The 14,231-nt window shown below is 39.4% G+C and overlaps 1 protein-coding gene across 1 annotated transcript; it reads left to right on the top strand.

Annotated features, from left to right (window-relative positions):
* The first annotated feature begins 3,022 nt into the window (after positions 1-3,022).
* adpgk2 (ADP-dependent glucokinase 2) lies at positions 3,023-12,758 on the top strand. Its single transcript, XM_017699717.2, has 6 exons — positions 3,023-3,343; positions 4,433-4,592; positions 6,008-6,198; positions 6,726-6,822; positions 7,746-7,882; positions 11,702-12,758. The coding sequence occupies exons 1-6, from the start codon at positions 3,154-3,156 to the stop codon at positions 12,370-12,372; spliced, it is 1,446 nt and encodes a 481-aa protein (XP_017555206.1). The 5' UTR covers positions 3,023-3,153; the 3' UTR covers positions 12,373-12,758.
* Positions 12,759-14,231: the final 1,473 nt, after the last annotated feature.

Below are 14,231 nucleotides of genomic sequence, written 5' to 3'. Positions count from 1 at the left end.
TCTTCTCTCTCTCCTTCACAAAGAGGCGGGGCTTAACCACTTTCACCAGCCTGCGCTCACTCGCCGAGCTTTCAGGCAACTCAGCCTTCAAACAGATGGTGCGCTGAAGTCTAACAAACACACGTACCTCGGTTCTGGGAGGACATTTTCAGAAAATATTTAGAGACCATTTACAATACATCTTTGTAAGGCAGATGGAAAAAAGTTAAGGCAGATGGAAAAAAAGTTTTAAACTTAATTCATACTGGCCATCAATGTTACTGGTTAGCAATTTTCATTTCATTTAAAAAAAATCCCTAAACATTTTTTAAAACCTTGACCTTTTTCGTACTCCTTGCTTTAATCCACTGCTGTTCTCATAATCCCCCTGAGCAGAAGTCACCTGCAAACATGTCCACTACCGAGGACATCATTAGTTTGATCAACCCCCAAAAGAGTTCAGTAACATTGAGATTAATAACTGATCATCACAGTGATTTATCAGTCTACTCAGGCTTTAGTAGAGCTCAGTAACACTGAGATTAATAACTGATCATCACAGTGATTTATCAGTCTACTCAGGCTTTATCAGAGTTCAGTAACACTGAGATTAATAACTGATCACAGTGATTTATCAGTCTACTCAGGCTTTAGCAGAGCTCAGTAACACTGAGATTAATAACTGATCATCACAGTGATTTATCAGTCTACTCAGGTTTTAGTAGTACTGTTTATTAATAAAGTACAAACTTTTTGTGCTGAAGTACAAGTTTTGTAAGTTTGAAGTACAAACACGCACACACACACACACACACACACACACACACACACACACACACACACACACACACACACAGAAGAATCAGAAGTATCACCGCACCCACCCTAGTATGGCATAAGTCCTTTAGCCCTTTCTAGTTGGACACTCACACAAACTATTCCTGAATATTATTCATTTCAATCAAAATTCATATGAGAAGTTGTTTGTGAGTTTTTGTAAACAGAATGGCTTCTATTACAGTTTGTGACGTGCAGTCTGAACTGTGGTTTTATCAGTTGCTGTTTTAAGTTGATGGCAGTGATCTGTCTTAGATTCTGCATGCTCATCGGAAAATCCCATGCTGTCTCCATTTGCGTTGAGATTTTTTGATCTGAGATGTAAAAGGCACATAAACGCTAAACAAATGATTCAGTGGCTGTTTTAAGCAGGAGGCACTGGAAACTATCCCTGCCATGATTTTAGAAAAGTACAAGTGACCTCTTTTTTCTTTTTGAACAAGAAATGAAATACTATCTACACAGTATATATCTGCCTCAACCAATACTAAATCATTAAAGACTCCTAAACAATTTTTCTTTTTAAAAGCTTTTTTGTGAATTATTTATTATATAATTATAAAGCAGTCTTTTTTTGTTTTTCTCTGTTCTCATTGGACATGTTTATGTACATTTCATTACATATTTATTTTATAGCAGGGCCCTGAAGATTGTGTTTTAACAATGACTTAATACAATAACCACTTTTGTTGAAGCACTTTCTTTCATATAACTGCATCCATTTGGTCAGTTAGCTGTAAGGGCAGAAGGATAAACACCAAACCACCTTCTGGATTCTGGATTAGCTGGACAGGTCTGGTGAAGACGTCTATTGCTGTGTCATTACCGTGCCTTGCAAAAAAAGGGGTAAACGATAAAGAGATGAATGATGGGAATCTTTGACACTGACTGAGTGAAGAAAGATATGGAACCTGTGAACATTTCTACAACTCGAAGAGCAAGTCACGAGGTTTTCTGACTTCTTTCAAAAGAGCATTTTCATTTTCAGCGCGATGGTTTACTGTACACACTGTAGACGGCTGTCTATAACTTGTTTAAAAACGTCTTCAAATGTATTTTCCAATATATTCATCATTACTAAACGAATTCTTTATTTCTCCGTTCTCTTATTTTTAATCTGTTTAGGTTCAAATTTATTTGGCCGACTCTTCTGACACACCTCCCACTGTTCATCACCGCTTTGGCCCACAAGGTGAAGAGGGTGTTTCATTGCCCTCTAGTGGACATGTTTCAAAAATGTATATGAGCCTGAATTGCATTCTGTAAATAAGATAACTGTGTTGAAAACATTCCCCTAAAAAGAAGGAACAACAAATCGTGGAATCAGCGCAAAAGAGTCAAACCTGTAGTTAAGATTATGAGGCAGATGCACACAGCACACATCCCTACAGAAAAACAACTTACCCTATTTATTTAGTTCTGAGCAGACAGAATGACGTTTGAGATGTGTGATGAAATAAGATTTCAGTTCGCTTTTGCTGTTACAAATGACAGAAACGAGCTGACAGTATGTGCGTACCCAGTCACCTGTATAGTTTTCTTCTTCTAGAGTCCAACGAGAGTAAAAATGTTCTGTTCGAAGAAAACCCCACACTGCTTAGAGAGAGAATAACAGGTTACCAACACGCCTGAATTTAAGTAACAAAGTACTACAAAACATGACATTTGGCGTGTAAAGATCCAGTTCAAGATGTTGATACGTAAAAACGTAATTCTAAATCGAATATTTTACTAAGTAATATTTTATAATGTTAAAATTCTGATTATTACGTATTTGAATTGATTTCTCAGTAGCACATTTAATTGTAAGTTGTAGATTTTTTCTCTCACAAAAAATAAAACGTCTGACATGGACATTTGTTTTGGTAACAAACAGCCGACATTGACCAGCACAGCACAAATTCGACCATGTCTACCAATGATCAGAATTTTAACACGTCACAGCCATGAACTGTCCTCAGCGCTGAGAACCGAGATCTTACGGGCTAAAATAGAAGTCCTAGCAAAAATACTAGTAAAGGTTGAATTTTGATTTTTACACGACATTGTTGATTAATATTTCTCACATTTCACTCGTTCAAATGAAATGTGTGATGTCAGGACACTGGATTAAAATGAAAAAAATCACAGCGGCTTTTATTTTGACCACTGTAAAAGATCTCGAACCGGATGTGACGGGTCCATACTCGGCTTGTTGTCCCCCACCTTCTCCGCCTCCTCCTCCTCCTCCTCCTCTTCGCTCTACTACTATCGTATGCATTCAGCCAGTGATCACTTCATTAAAGCCTGGCGAGTAGCGGGGTGAGGTGAGCTGAGGAGAAGTGTAGTCTGTCTGCGATGGCCGTTGAGCTGCGCTCTGGTTTGAAATATGGGACCGTTCTATCTTTCTCCGCGGTTCTGCTGGCGTTCTGGCTCCGCTCTCCTCGGTCCGTGCTGGATGAACGGCTGGACGCCGTGCTGTCCTCTCTTCTCCGGGCTGAGAGGAAAGTGGGTATTAACAACGTCGCCCGGCCGAGAGTCGCCATAGGTAAGACAGCACGTTATCTGCTCCATTCATTCATTCATTGAGCTATTAGTCTTACTGGGTTACTTTAACGATGATTTCTAACACAGCAGTAGCAGGGTTGCAACAACTGGGAGCTAACAGAGCTGTTCGAAACGAATTTCGTCATCTCATTCAGATAAAGTATCTGTAAGTGCTGTAAACGTTACTAGATTGCTACAAGTCAGTGCGTCAAGCCAGTTATATGTCTCAAATGTCTTTTCATTGTACTGCTGTGAGTGGCCTAATTCTTAGACTTAACCGCCACATATGGTCTTAATTTACCTGTTCAGGTGGCCAGAGGGATTATTTTGCATGCTGCCAGCCAGCAGTCTTCCCCAGTCTGTTTTACATAGGCCCTGCTGTGTTTTGCCTGCATTGCTTTTCATGGCTGTCCATTTTTACAACGTTTTTAGATAATGTACATACTGTGTCTACAGATTTACTTGGTGTGCTCCGCTGTAATTATTCAGAGGATAAGACCTAATGAAAACGTCTGACACAGTCTTTGTTGCTGATGAATCAGTCACAATTCTTTGCATGTGCTAATGAACTTAACCAGCTGTCCAGAGATTTGGCACTGCAGGCATTGGCTCATAACAAAGGATTATAAGATGTTGTCTTCAGAGCCAATGAAACATTTTCACTCACATGATAGACAAGAGATATGTGTATGTGTTATATTATTAGCATATTCTCAAATATTCTTGTTTAAATGGGCTCACCATGGTCACATAGTATATCTGGTCACTGCACATAAATGATAGGCCCCATTAGCATGTTGTTCCTGCTCTTCTTGTTCTCCTGCATTGATAAATACTGTGACCTGATCTGTGACCATTTTGCTGGAAGGCCTGAGTTAAGAGTGACGTAATTGTGAGATCAGATATGATGTGTTGTAAAAGTGGACTGACAAACATTACATGCAGATACTGTCTACACGGCTTGATTTGACTACTGGTCTACTCCATTTCTAAACACTGGCTGCAGTTGAGACAATGGAGCTGGCAAAACCAGTCAGAGACTCTGAGCGATGATAAGCTATGTGTCATCTCACACTTCTCTGCTTATCAGGCTTTGGCGGCTGTGTGGACATTATTGTGGATGGTGTGACATTACTGAACAAAATTGGACTGCAGCCGACTGATCAGCCTCTCCATCATGACTACATTGAGAACGCAGAGCAGCTGGCCCAGAGTTTTGCCTACTTCTTTGCACCTGGAGCTGCGTCGGAGTAAGTGACCAGAGTACAGAGACTGAAGTTTATGCTAATGTGTTTACCTTCAGCTCAGAAATGAGTGGAGTTAATCATTTGCTCACTCAAACCAGGATTTGTTTTAAATATTTCTACGTTTATGGAAGTTAGTTAGTGAACTGGGTATCAGGTGGGCCTCTGCAGTTGGATGTATGGAGGAGGGACTAACCAGAACTCTTCTAGTGTGTATATATACAGTTGCTTATACCATGGTACTCAGATTTCAAGACTGTGCACATACCAATTGCTTCATTCCAAGGATAACAGATGACACTTCAGATTAGCTTGAAGTCAAGACAAGTTTGTTTATGAATGTTTTTATGCACACTACTATTTATTAGGAACTGTATTAAGAATTTCTAATCATAATGTATGTAAAAAAAACTAGTGCCTTACAATGCCATAACATAATGATAGTGTTGCGTTTCATGATTGCGTTGCTCACTAATGCATTTTTTGCCAACTGTAATTTAAAATGACTGGCTATACATAGGCCTAAGAGCTGACTCATTTAAATTATTCAGAGAGTGTTCACTGCACTCTGGGAAACTAGAGCGCTCTGCTATGAATGTCAAGTTTGTATTTCAGATATGAAAAAAATTTAATTGTATTTGAGTGATAAATCCAAATCTTTCACTCAAGCCTTACATGTAACATTAAGTCTGGATGCTACAGAACCCGGTAGAGAAGAAAAAGAATCCTTGTTGCTATCAGCAGTTAGACAGAATTTTGACTTAACTTGAAATTAATTATTTTCTCAACTAAGTTTTTGATGTCATGTTGAAATAATAATAATAATAATAGATGCGTTCAAAATATTTTCTCAAAACAATGGCATATTTTCTTGACCCCCCCCCAAAATTAGTGATTTACTTTCTCCAAATTTGACTTGTCAAATTAATAACTTAATTTTAGAATTTTTACTTATTTAAAGATCTAGGTGTTAGACATGCTATTCTGAAATAACATGTCCAAAAATGATTTCTGGTTAATCATTATTTTTAAATACTACGTCACAATTCTAAGCCAGAATATTGAGATACTCTGTCTATATTTGAGCTACTGTGTCTGTATTTGGATAAAGTAAGACATTAATGTGATTATTTTTGATTGACTTCTGTCAGAAACAGAAAAAACATGGATATGATTTTTTTTCTCCTCTGTCTGCTGTAAACCGGCTTCATGTTGCCAGATACCCGCCTTTCTGCTGGCCTTTATTAATTTTGAAGTATTTTGCACAGTTAGAATTAGTTACAATAATTTGTTGATAAATATCTTCATTCTCTGTCTTTGCTACCTTTTAGGGTCTGTTGCTCAAGTTCGCATTGTGTTATGTTTGGTTTTGCAGTATGACTAATTGCCTTCTTCCGTTCTCAACTCTCCTTTTCTCGCAGGAGGTTTGTGATGAACGACACACTCTTCAGTCAGCTGGTGGAGGCCTCTCGAGAGTTGCCTGGAAACCGCTGGTCGGTTGGGGGTAATGCTCCAGTTATGGCAGGCAGGATGGCCAGTGAAGGCTGTGATGTGCTTTTGGGGGGCAGCTTCAGCCCAGACTTTAACGATGTTCTCTCACAACACATTACAGGTAAGATGCTGCCTCCACTGTCTTCTTTATCTCAGATTAAAGAAATAGAATTAAATATGTGTGAAAAAATGGATTGTGACACTGTAATGCATCAATATGAAGGTGGCAATTTAACTGCACTGATTTCAGAATGCTAGAATTGATTTATAATAATATACAACAAACAATATACACTATTAATTATGGCAAGAGCAACATTCTTGAGCTATTTTCAAATGAGTGCAATATAGAAAAGTTGTATATACTAGATAAGCTGTATATATCTTTTCATTTTTCAGAGTTAGGGTTTGGTTCATTAAAATTTTAGTTGCATCACTGGTTGAAAAGTCAGTAGACCTTTTTTTGCTTGTATTGAAATAACTACTAGTAGTTCTGCCTGTAAACTCTAACTCTGCTTAACATAACTGTGTAACTTGTATTCTATTATGCCTGTGTATTTGTTATGTAATAATGCTTCTCTTTTTAGTGAGTAGTCTATTATCCCTGTGTATCTCTTTTGTAACTTTTATTTTATTTATTTTTTGTAGTGGCAGGGAACACAGTAGAGGAGCCAGATATCCACTTGATCTTAGAGTATCCCTCTGGGGCTACCTGGGGGCAGTACACCTCCCGAAGGGCCAACAGGTGAGCTTGCTTGTAGGCCTTATTATTGGTAGATAGCCAGTTTTGCCTTGATCCACTTCACCACAAGCTTCCAGTTAATTTCAAGGTGGAGATGAAGTTTGTTAGCTATAGAGATGACCAATCCATAAATCTGTGATGATGACATGGTGATGATCAAGAATAGACTTCTCATGCAGTCATTCGCATTTTTGGATTGTCTTAAATGAATGAAACCAGTCAGATTCCACTCTGCCTGCTTACACACTGTTAACATATCACATCCTGATATTTATTTGGAGTGTATGATGCCAGTAATAAATAATAGCTATACATAGCTTGCTTTATTGTAGACAAATAAGTCAGTTATGTAACTTCATGCAGGTAGTTCTGTTTGCAAATCATGTTATGTAAATTACAAGCCTACTTTGCCATGTGCCCTGTGGCATATCTTGTTGTGCAGTGTTGTTGATTCAAACGGTCTGTCTTTAAGCTGGATTTGTTCTGGTATAAGCTGAGTGCTTAATATCTTCTATCACATTCAGAAATCTTATTTAATAAAATTCTCAAATAATAAAAGACAGGAAAAACTTGCTTTAAGACCAAAATATTTAAATGAGTTAGACTCCCTTAAGTCTCCTCACTGGTCTACTAAGTATACATTTGCTTTTTAATTCATTTTTATTAAAAGTATCCCTACAGCTAATTTAATAGAATAAGTCAATTTCAAGCCCTTTTTTAATTTACTATTTCTTGCGTACTTCTACTTTAGCTGTGTGGACAGTTTGAATGTAATTAGATTTAAAGGAGAATTTCACTGATTTTAAAGATACATTCTGGTGGTTAATGGTTAATAAGGTGTTAAGAGTGGCTTGATATGAAATGCACCGCTGTAGAGAAACTTGTAGAGAGAATTGGAAATGGACTTCCCCTGTTCTTCTCCACAGGTACATTGTCCACAGTGATGACCACAACCCCTACTTGGACTCTATGGAGGAATTTGAGAAGAGACTGCAGAACTTTAAGCCCGACCTGCTGGTGGTGGGAGGCCTTCAGATGATGGACAACTTCCCTTTCAAGCAAGGTAGTGTTAACTGCAGACAAGCATTATACTTACTAATATGCTCTTATAGCATAAAATGGAATAGATTATTTTCATTTTTTAAAAAATATTTTAGCATTAACAGTTAGAATGGCACATCTTTAATCTAATTAATGTTCAGTCAAAGGTTTCAAAATGCCTCCATAAAAGCACATTAGGTTTACTTATTTAGACAAACTCTTTCCATAACCATGATGCTTAAGAAGGCTGCAAGACACTTAAATACATCTATCTATGTTCATATTTTTCAGATGCTCAGTTAAAGCAGAAAAGTCATTGTTCAGTAGTTAAGTCTGTTGAGACCACGACTTTGTTGAAGGTTACTTAGAGCAGGAATAGTCCTAGATTATTAACTTGTGCCTTTGGAATCACTGATAAAAGTTTCCTAAAAGTGGGAAGCTGAACAGTGATTAGATGATGGGTGATTTCAGCAGGGTTGTAATGTATTGAAAGATTGTAGCCGTGGTGTTTATTCTTACTGCCTCAGTAATCCTTTTGAAAAATGTTTCCAGCCACCATGGGAAACACTGATGGTTCATTACTCTCAGTCATTTCTGTTTGGTTTGCCCTTAACTGTCGATGTGCTCTGGAGCAAAAACAGGATTATCTGTCTACTCATCTGCCATATTGCTGGTGTTTGGGTTTTTTAGCAAGGCTGTATGGCAAATTCAAAAAGGTGCTGAGCAAGACTGGTACTCAGGTCAATGGGAAATGCATTTCACAAAGAAAATTAAATGCTTTATGCTTGGGTTTAACAAAGCTTGTTAGTTTTTTGGGTTGGTTTCTCAGTGTTTCGTGAAGAGGTTCTTTGATAGTCCACTACAGTTGGTCATTACTTCAGGTGAATAGATGTCCACCTTGCCCTTAAGCGATTTCAATAAAATATCAATGAAATTCATCCAAACCTTTTCATTATCCTGAACCTGAAACTTTAACTTCAACCCCTAACATTAGTCCCAATCCTTAAATCTGTTGAGTTTTACCAGGTGGTTTGTTAGAATTTGAGCTACCATATAGTAGACCATCAAAATAAAGTGTGTCTAAAGATCATTAGATTATTAGTTGTTATACATTGACATGCCAGAAGTCATGGGACAGGAACAAGTATCGTGTAGGCCCTTCTAATCCAGCGAAGTGCAGCAATTGGCCATGGAATTGAATTCACAAATGGGTCGAAGGCATCTGGATGGGTATTGAAACATGCCGTCTGGATAGCTGGACATGTAGGTATTTGCAGATGCAGGATCTTCGGTGTAAATAAAACCTCTCCACCACATCCCATAAATGCTCAACTGGGCTCAAGTCAGGCGAACGTGCAGGACACACTATTTGTCTGAACACTCCAGAATGTTCTTAAAAGAATTTCTGGACAACTTGGGCCATTTACAGCTCTTCCACAAAGGGCTCCATGAAGGACTGCAAATGGTCACCAAGCAGTAATACGTAGCAGTCACTGGTCAGTGACCTGTTTAGGCAGACCAGCAAACTCCACCCATGCCATGAGAACATACCCTAAACCAGTATGGAACCACGACCAGCCTCTTGTTGACTGTTGGGGTCCATGGCTTCATGGGGTCTGTGTCACACACAAACCCTACCATTACCCCAAAACAGCTGGTACCATGACTCATCAAATGACACTGCATATTGCCAGTTCTCTTGGGTCCAGTTAGCAACCGCACAAGCCCAGGTGCGCACTTTTCCCGGTGTCATAGTGTTACCAGAGGTGCTGGTAGGTTTTCTGCTCCCATATCCCACAGAGGCTAAAGAGCGCTGCACTGACCTATGACCACCTCACAACTTGTACAGTTATGGGCATTCCCAAGCTGTTCCCTAAGGTAACAATGCTTCATAATATCCCATGACTTTCGGCACATCGGTGTAATTTTCTTAATGCTTGTGTAGTCATGTACAAAGTTTGAATGTTTGGATCTTTTTAAAAACTTAACTACAACCCCAATTCCAATGAAGTTGGGACGTTGTGTAAAACATAAATAAAAACAGAATACAACGATTTGCAAATCCTATTCAACCTATATTCAATTGAATAGACTACAAAGACAAGATATTAATGTTCAAACTGATAAACTTCTTTTTTGCAAATATTCACTCATTTTGAATTTGATGCCTGCAACACATTCCAAAGAAGTTGGGATAGAGGCAACAAAAGACTGGGAAAGTGGAGCAATGCTCAAAAAACACCTATTTGGAACATTCCAGAAGTGAACAGGTTAATTGGAAATGGGTAAGTGTCATGATTGGGTATAAAGGAAGCATCCCTGAAAGGCTCAGTTGTTCACAAGCAAGGCTGGGGGGAGGTTCACCACTTTGAACAACTGCGTGAGAAAATAGTCCAACAGTTTAAGAACAATCTTTCTCAACGTGCAATTGCAAGGAATTTAGGGATTTCATCATCTACAGTCCATAATGTTATCAAAAGATTCAGAGAATCTGGAGAAATCTCTGCAAGTAAGCAGCAAGGCAGAAAACCAACATTGAATGCCCGTGACCTTCGATCCCTCAGGTGGCAATGCATTAAAAACTGACATCATTCTATAATGGATATTACCACATGGGCTCAGGAACACTTCAGAAAACCATTGTCAGTGAACACAGTTCGTCGCTCCATCTACAAGTGCAAGTTAAAACTCTGCCATGCAAAGCGAAAGCCATATATCGACAACACCCAGAAACGCCGCCGGCTTCTCTGGGCCCGAGCTCATCTGAGATGGACTGACGCAAAGTGGAAAAGTGTCCTGTGGTCTGACGAGTCCACATTTCAAATTGTTTGTGGAAATCATGGACGTCATGTCCTCTGGGCCAAAGAGGAAAAGAACTTATCAGTGCAAAGTTCAAAAGCCAGCATCTCTGATGGTATGGGGGTGTGTTAGTGCCCATGGCATGGGTAACTTGCACATCTGTGAAGGCACCATTAATGCTGAAGGGTACATACAGGTTTTGGAGCAACATATGCTGCCATCCAAGCAACGTCTTTTTCAGGGACGTTCCTGCACATTTCAGCAAGACAATGCCAAGCCACATTCTGCACGCGTTACAACAGCATGGCTTTGTAGTAAAAGAGTGTGGGTACTAGACTGGAGACCTGTCTCCCATTGAAAATGTGTGGCACATTATGAAGCGCAAAATATGACAACGGAGACCCCGGACTGTTGAGCAACTGAAGTTGTACATCAAGCAAGAATGGGAAAGAATTCCACCTACAAAGCTTCAACAATTAGTGTCCTCAGTTCCCAAACGCTTATTGAATGTTGTTAAAAGGAAAGGTGATGTAACACAAAGGTGATGTCCCAACTTCTTTGGAACGTGTTGTAGGCATCAAATTCAAAATGAGTGAATATTTGCAAAAAACAGTAAAGTTTATCCGTTTAGTTAACACAACCTCTAAAAAGAACTTGCAGTTTTTCTTTCTATTTGTTTGCTGAAATAATGTATTAGAAAACAAAATAATAAAAATTAAACACAAAAGGTATCATGACTTTTTGCACATTTTATCTTTGATTTTTTTCCAGAATGTAAATTCAGTAAATGAACAGTAATTTTGCATTAAAGTGTGCAGAATTGTGTTCTTATGGAGAATTTGTGTGAATGTTTGCTTTTAAAAATCAACAAAACATGTAATTTGACCAAAGGTGCCCAAACATTAGCCTACTAATGTAAATTCATCTTTCAGCTGTCAGTAGTTTGATGCGTCATGTATGACATTTCTGTCCCAGTACCTCCTGTGAAAATTAATGTGCATGTTTTATTGCAGTCCTGTGCTGATGACTGTCTCTGTTCTAGGAGAACGTGAAGCTCTGTTGAGTCACCTGACACGGATCCTTTCCTCAGCCTCCCCTCAGACCAGTGTCCACTTTGAAATGGCCAGCTTCGTGGATGAGGGCCTGATGTCAGACCTTCTAGCGTTTGTGCTGCCGCATGCTGACTCTTTGGGCATGAATGAGCAGGAGCTGCCCAACCTCCTCAGCCTGTTCCGTGGCAGTAACGTGACCGTGCTGTCTGACCCCAACCCTCGTGTAGCCACTGTGCTGGACCAGATGCGCGAGCTCTACCGCATGGTTAACCAACGGCACAAAGAAACCGCAACCCGCCGTCCCCTTACCAGACTGCATGTCCACACGCTTGCCTTCCAAGCCATGATTGTCACCCGCGGCTCCCAGTGGAAGAACACAATGTCAGCCGTGGCCAAAGCCTCGCTCACAGCCAACCGCCACGTGTGCGGGTCCGCGGACATTGACACCAGCAAAGCGAGGCTGATCATGGACGAGTCTTTCTCTGTCAGCAGACGGGAGGGAAGCCAGAGGATTCCACTGCAGGAGTCTCGGCCCGTCTCCTGCTGGACTGAGGACGACTATGAAATCTGTGTGGCTCCTGTGCTAGTGTGTACTGAGGTCTATCAGACTGCAGGAGGAGGAGACAACATCTCTGCTGCTGGCCTCGTGCTGCAGATTTAATCGAAGAAAACTGTCTTGTAAAATAATGCTGAAACTGAACTGAACTGGAGAGAACTAGTCTTGCTGTATGAACATCCCATATCATATGAAGAATTTTCTTTGTTTTAGCTGCAGTCTTACAAATCAACATTCACCCCAACATTGGGTCCAGAAATAATATCTTTGTGTTTTTGGGTCCGTGATTCATATACAGTTGTATGCAAAAGTTTGTGCACCCAGCCAGAAAGTTTTGTTTATTTTCTAAGTGAAAATAAGTGAACATGTCCAGAGAAGACAGTTCTGCGACTTTTAATGCACAATTACTGTTACATGTTCTGTTAAACATACTGGAAAAAGATATAACGAAGTGTTTCTTTTTTAAAAAATGTTTTGTTTAATTCAGCAGTTAACACAGAAATTGTGCTCTAAAAATTGTGGATGTGTTCTTTTAACTTATTTTTTTAAAAAAATACAATTTGATGTGTTTTTTTTTTTTTTTTTTTAATATGCTCTGCATGCAACTGTACCTTCATGTCTGTGTTTTAACTCTATTTTCATATCATTTGCACACTTCAGGGGCCAGTCATCTCTTAATAACCACTCACCAAAATGCTTGAGACCATACCCAAATCTACTCTGATAGAGAAACAGAATGACTGAAATGTTTCAATGTCTAGGAGAATATCCTTATTCTGATGTTCTTCACTTTTATTCCTTCCTTATTTTAAAAATTTTCTACTAATCCATGATAGAAAACAGCATATTTTTTTATTTCTGATTGCATAAAAGGGAATGCATTTTAAGATTAACAGTAGCTCGATCTTTTCTGCCTTCTTTCTGGTTAGACTGTACTCTTGCATTTCTTGAGTTTTGGGCTTTTTAGAATGAAATATGACAACAAAACCACTCATGTTCTTGCATTTAAGTCTAGATGCTTGAATGCTTATGAAAGAGGAAATTGTAATGAAATTCTTTGGCCAGACCGTAGATGCCAGCAGGGGACACCAAAAACTCAAGCAAAGAGTAGCATAGTTCTGGTGAAATGTTGCAAACCTTGTATATTGTGATCTGCATACCTGGGTTCTGGGTTCTCATCCCCATGGTCTCACTCTCTCTGCTCGTGACCTGCAGGACAAACCCCATACCTACCTCCTGTGCCTATGGAAGAATTTGCCACATACTTGATGTCTACCATGTCAGTTGAAAGCTGTTTTGATTGATTTGTCTACAGTAGGCCTGTTTCTGAGAGGTCTGAGTGGGGGTGCTTTGTTGTTACCCTACTTGTATTGGCCGCAGCTGAGTGGTGGTAGTTATTGGAGATCGTGTGAGAGCTATCGGGAGTGTGCTCAGACACTCAGCAGCTGGCAAAAAGATGTGCCTCAGGGATAAGCTGAGCTCGGATATTTAGGATCCACGTCACTTTACTCCGTTAGAAGCGTATGGGCTGCTACAGAGCCGGAGAGCAGCTGTCATGGTGATACTATTTGTTCCAGCCTATTGAGATGGAGAGTTGAACCTGATAATGACTCGACAGTGGGTTCAGGAGAATGCGTGTTTGTATTGCATGATTTAAAATGGGAGTTTTAGGTTTATTATATTTTGTGAGTTATATGTATACTTCTTCTATACATATTTAGACTGAGATGAATTTGAAAGAATGGACAATAAATGATTAAGAGGTTTATGAATGAATTGTAGCATCACAATGAGCCATAATTGGTTGCAAGTATACATGTCTGTTGTCTGTTCTAGTGTGTTGTGCTGCAACTGACAGTTGTAATTAACTGTCACTTTTTTACCTGGTTTGACTTTATATCTCTGAACCGAGTCTGGTGACTGAATAAGGCTTAGTCCCAAATCAGAAGTATGTGCTTCTGAAG

Source organism: Pygocentrus nattereri, chromosome 10 (assembly GCF_015220715.1).
Source record: "Pygocentrus nattereri isolate fPygNat1 chromosome 10, fPygNat1.pri, whole genome shotgun sequence".
In the NCBI taxonomy this organism is placed as follows: Eukaryota; Metazoa; Chordata; class Actinopteri; order Characiformes; family Serrasalmidae; genus Pygocentrus; species Pygocentrus nattereri.
This window is presented reverse-complemented; position numbering and strand designations above follow the sequence as displayed.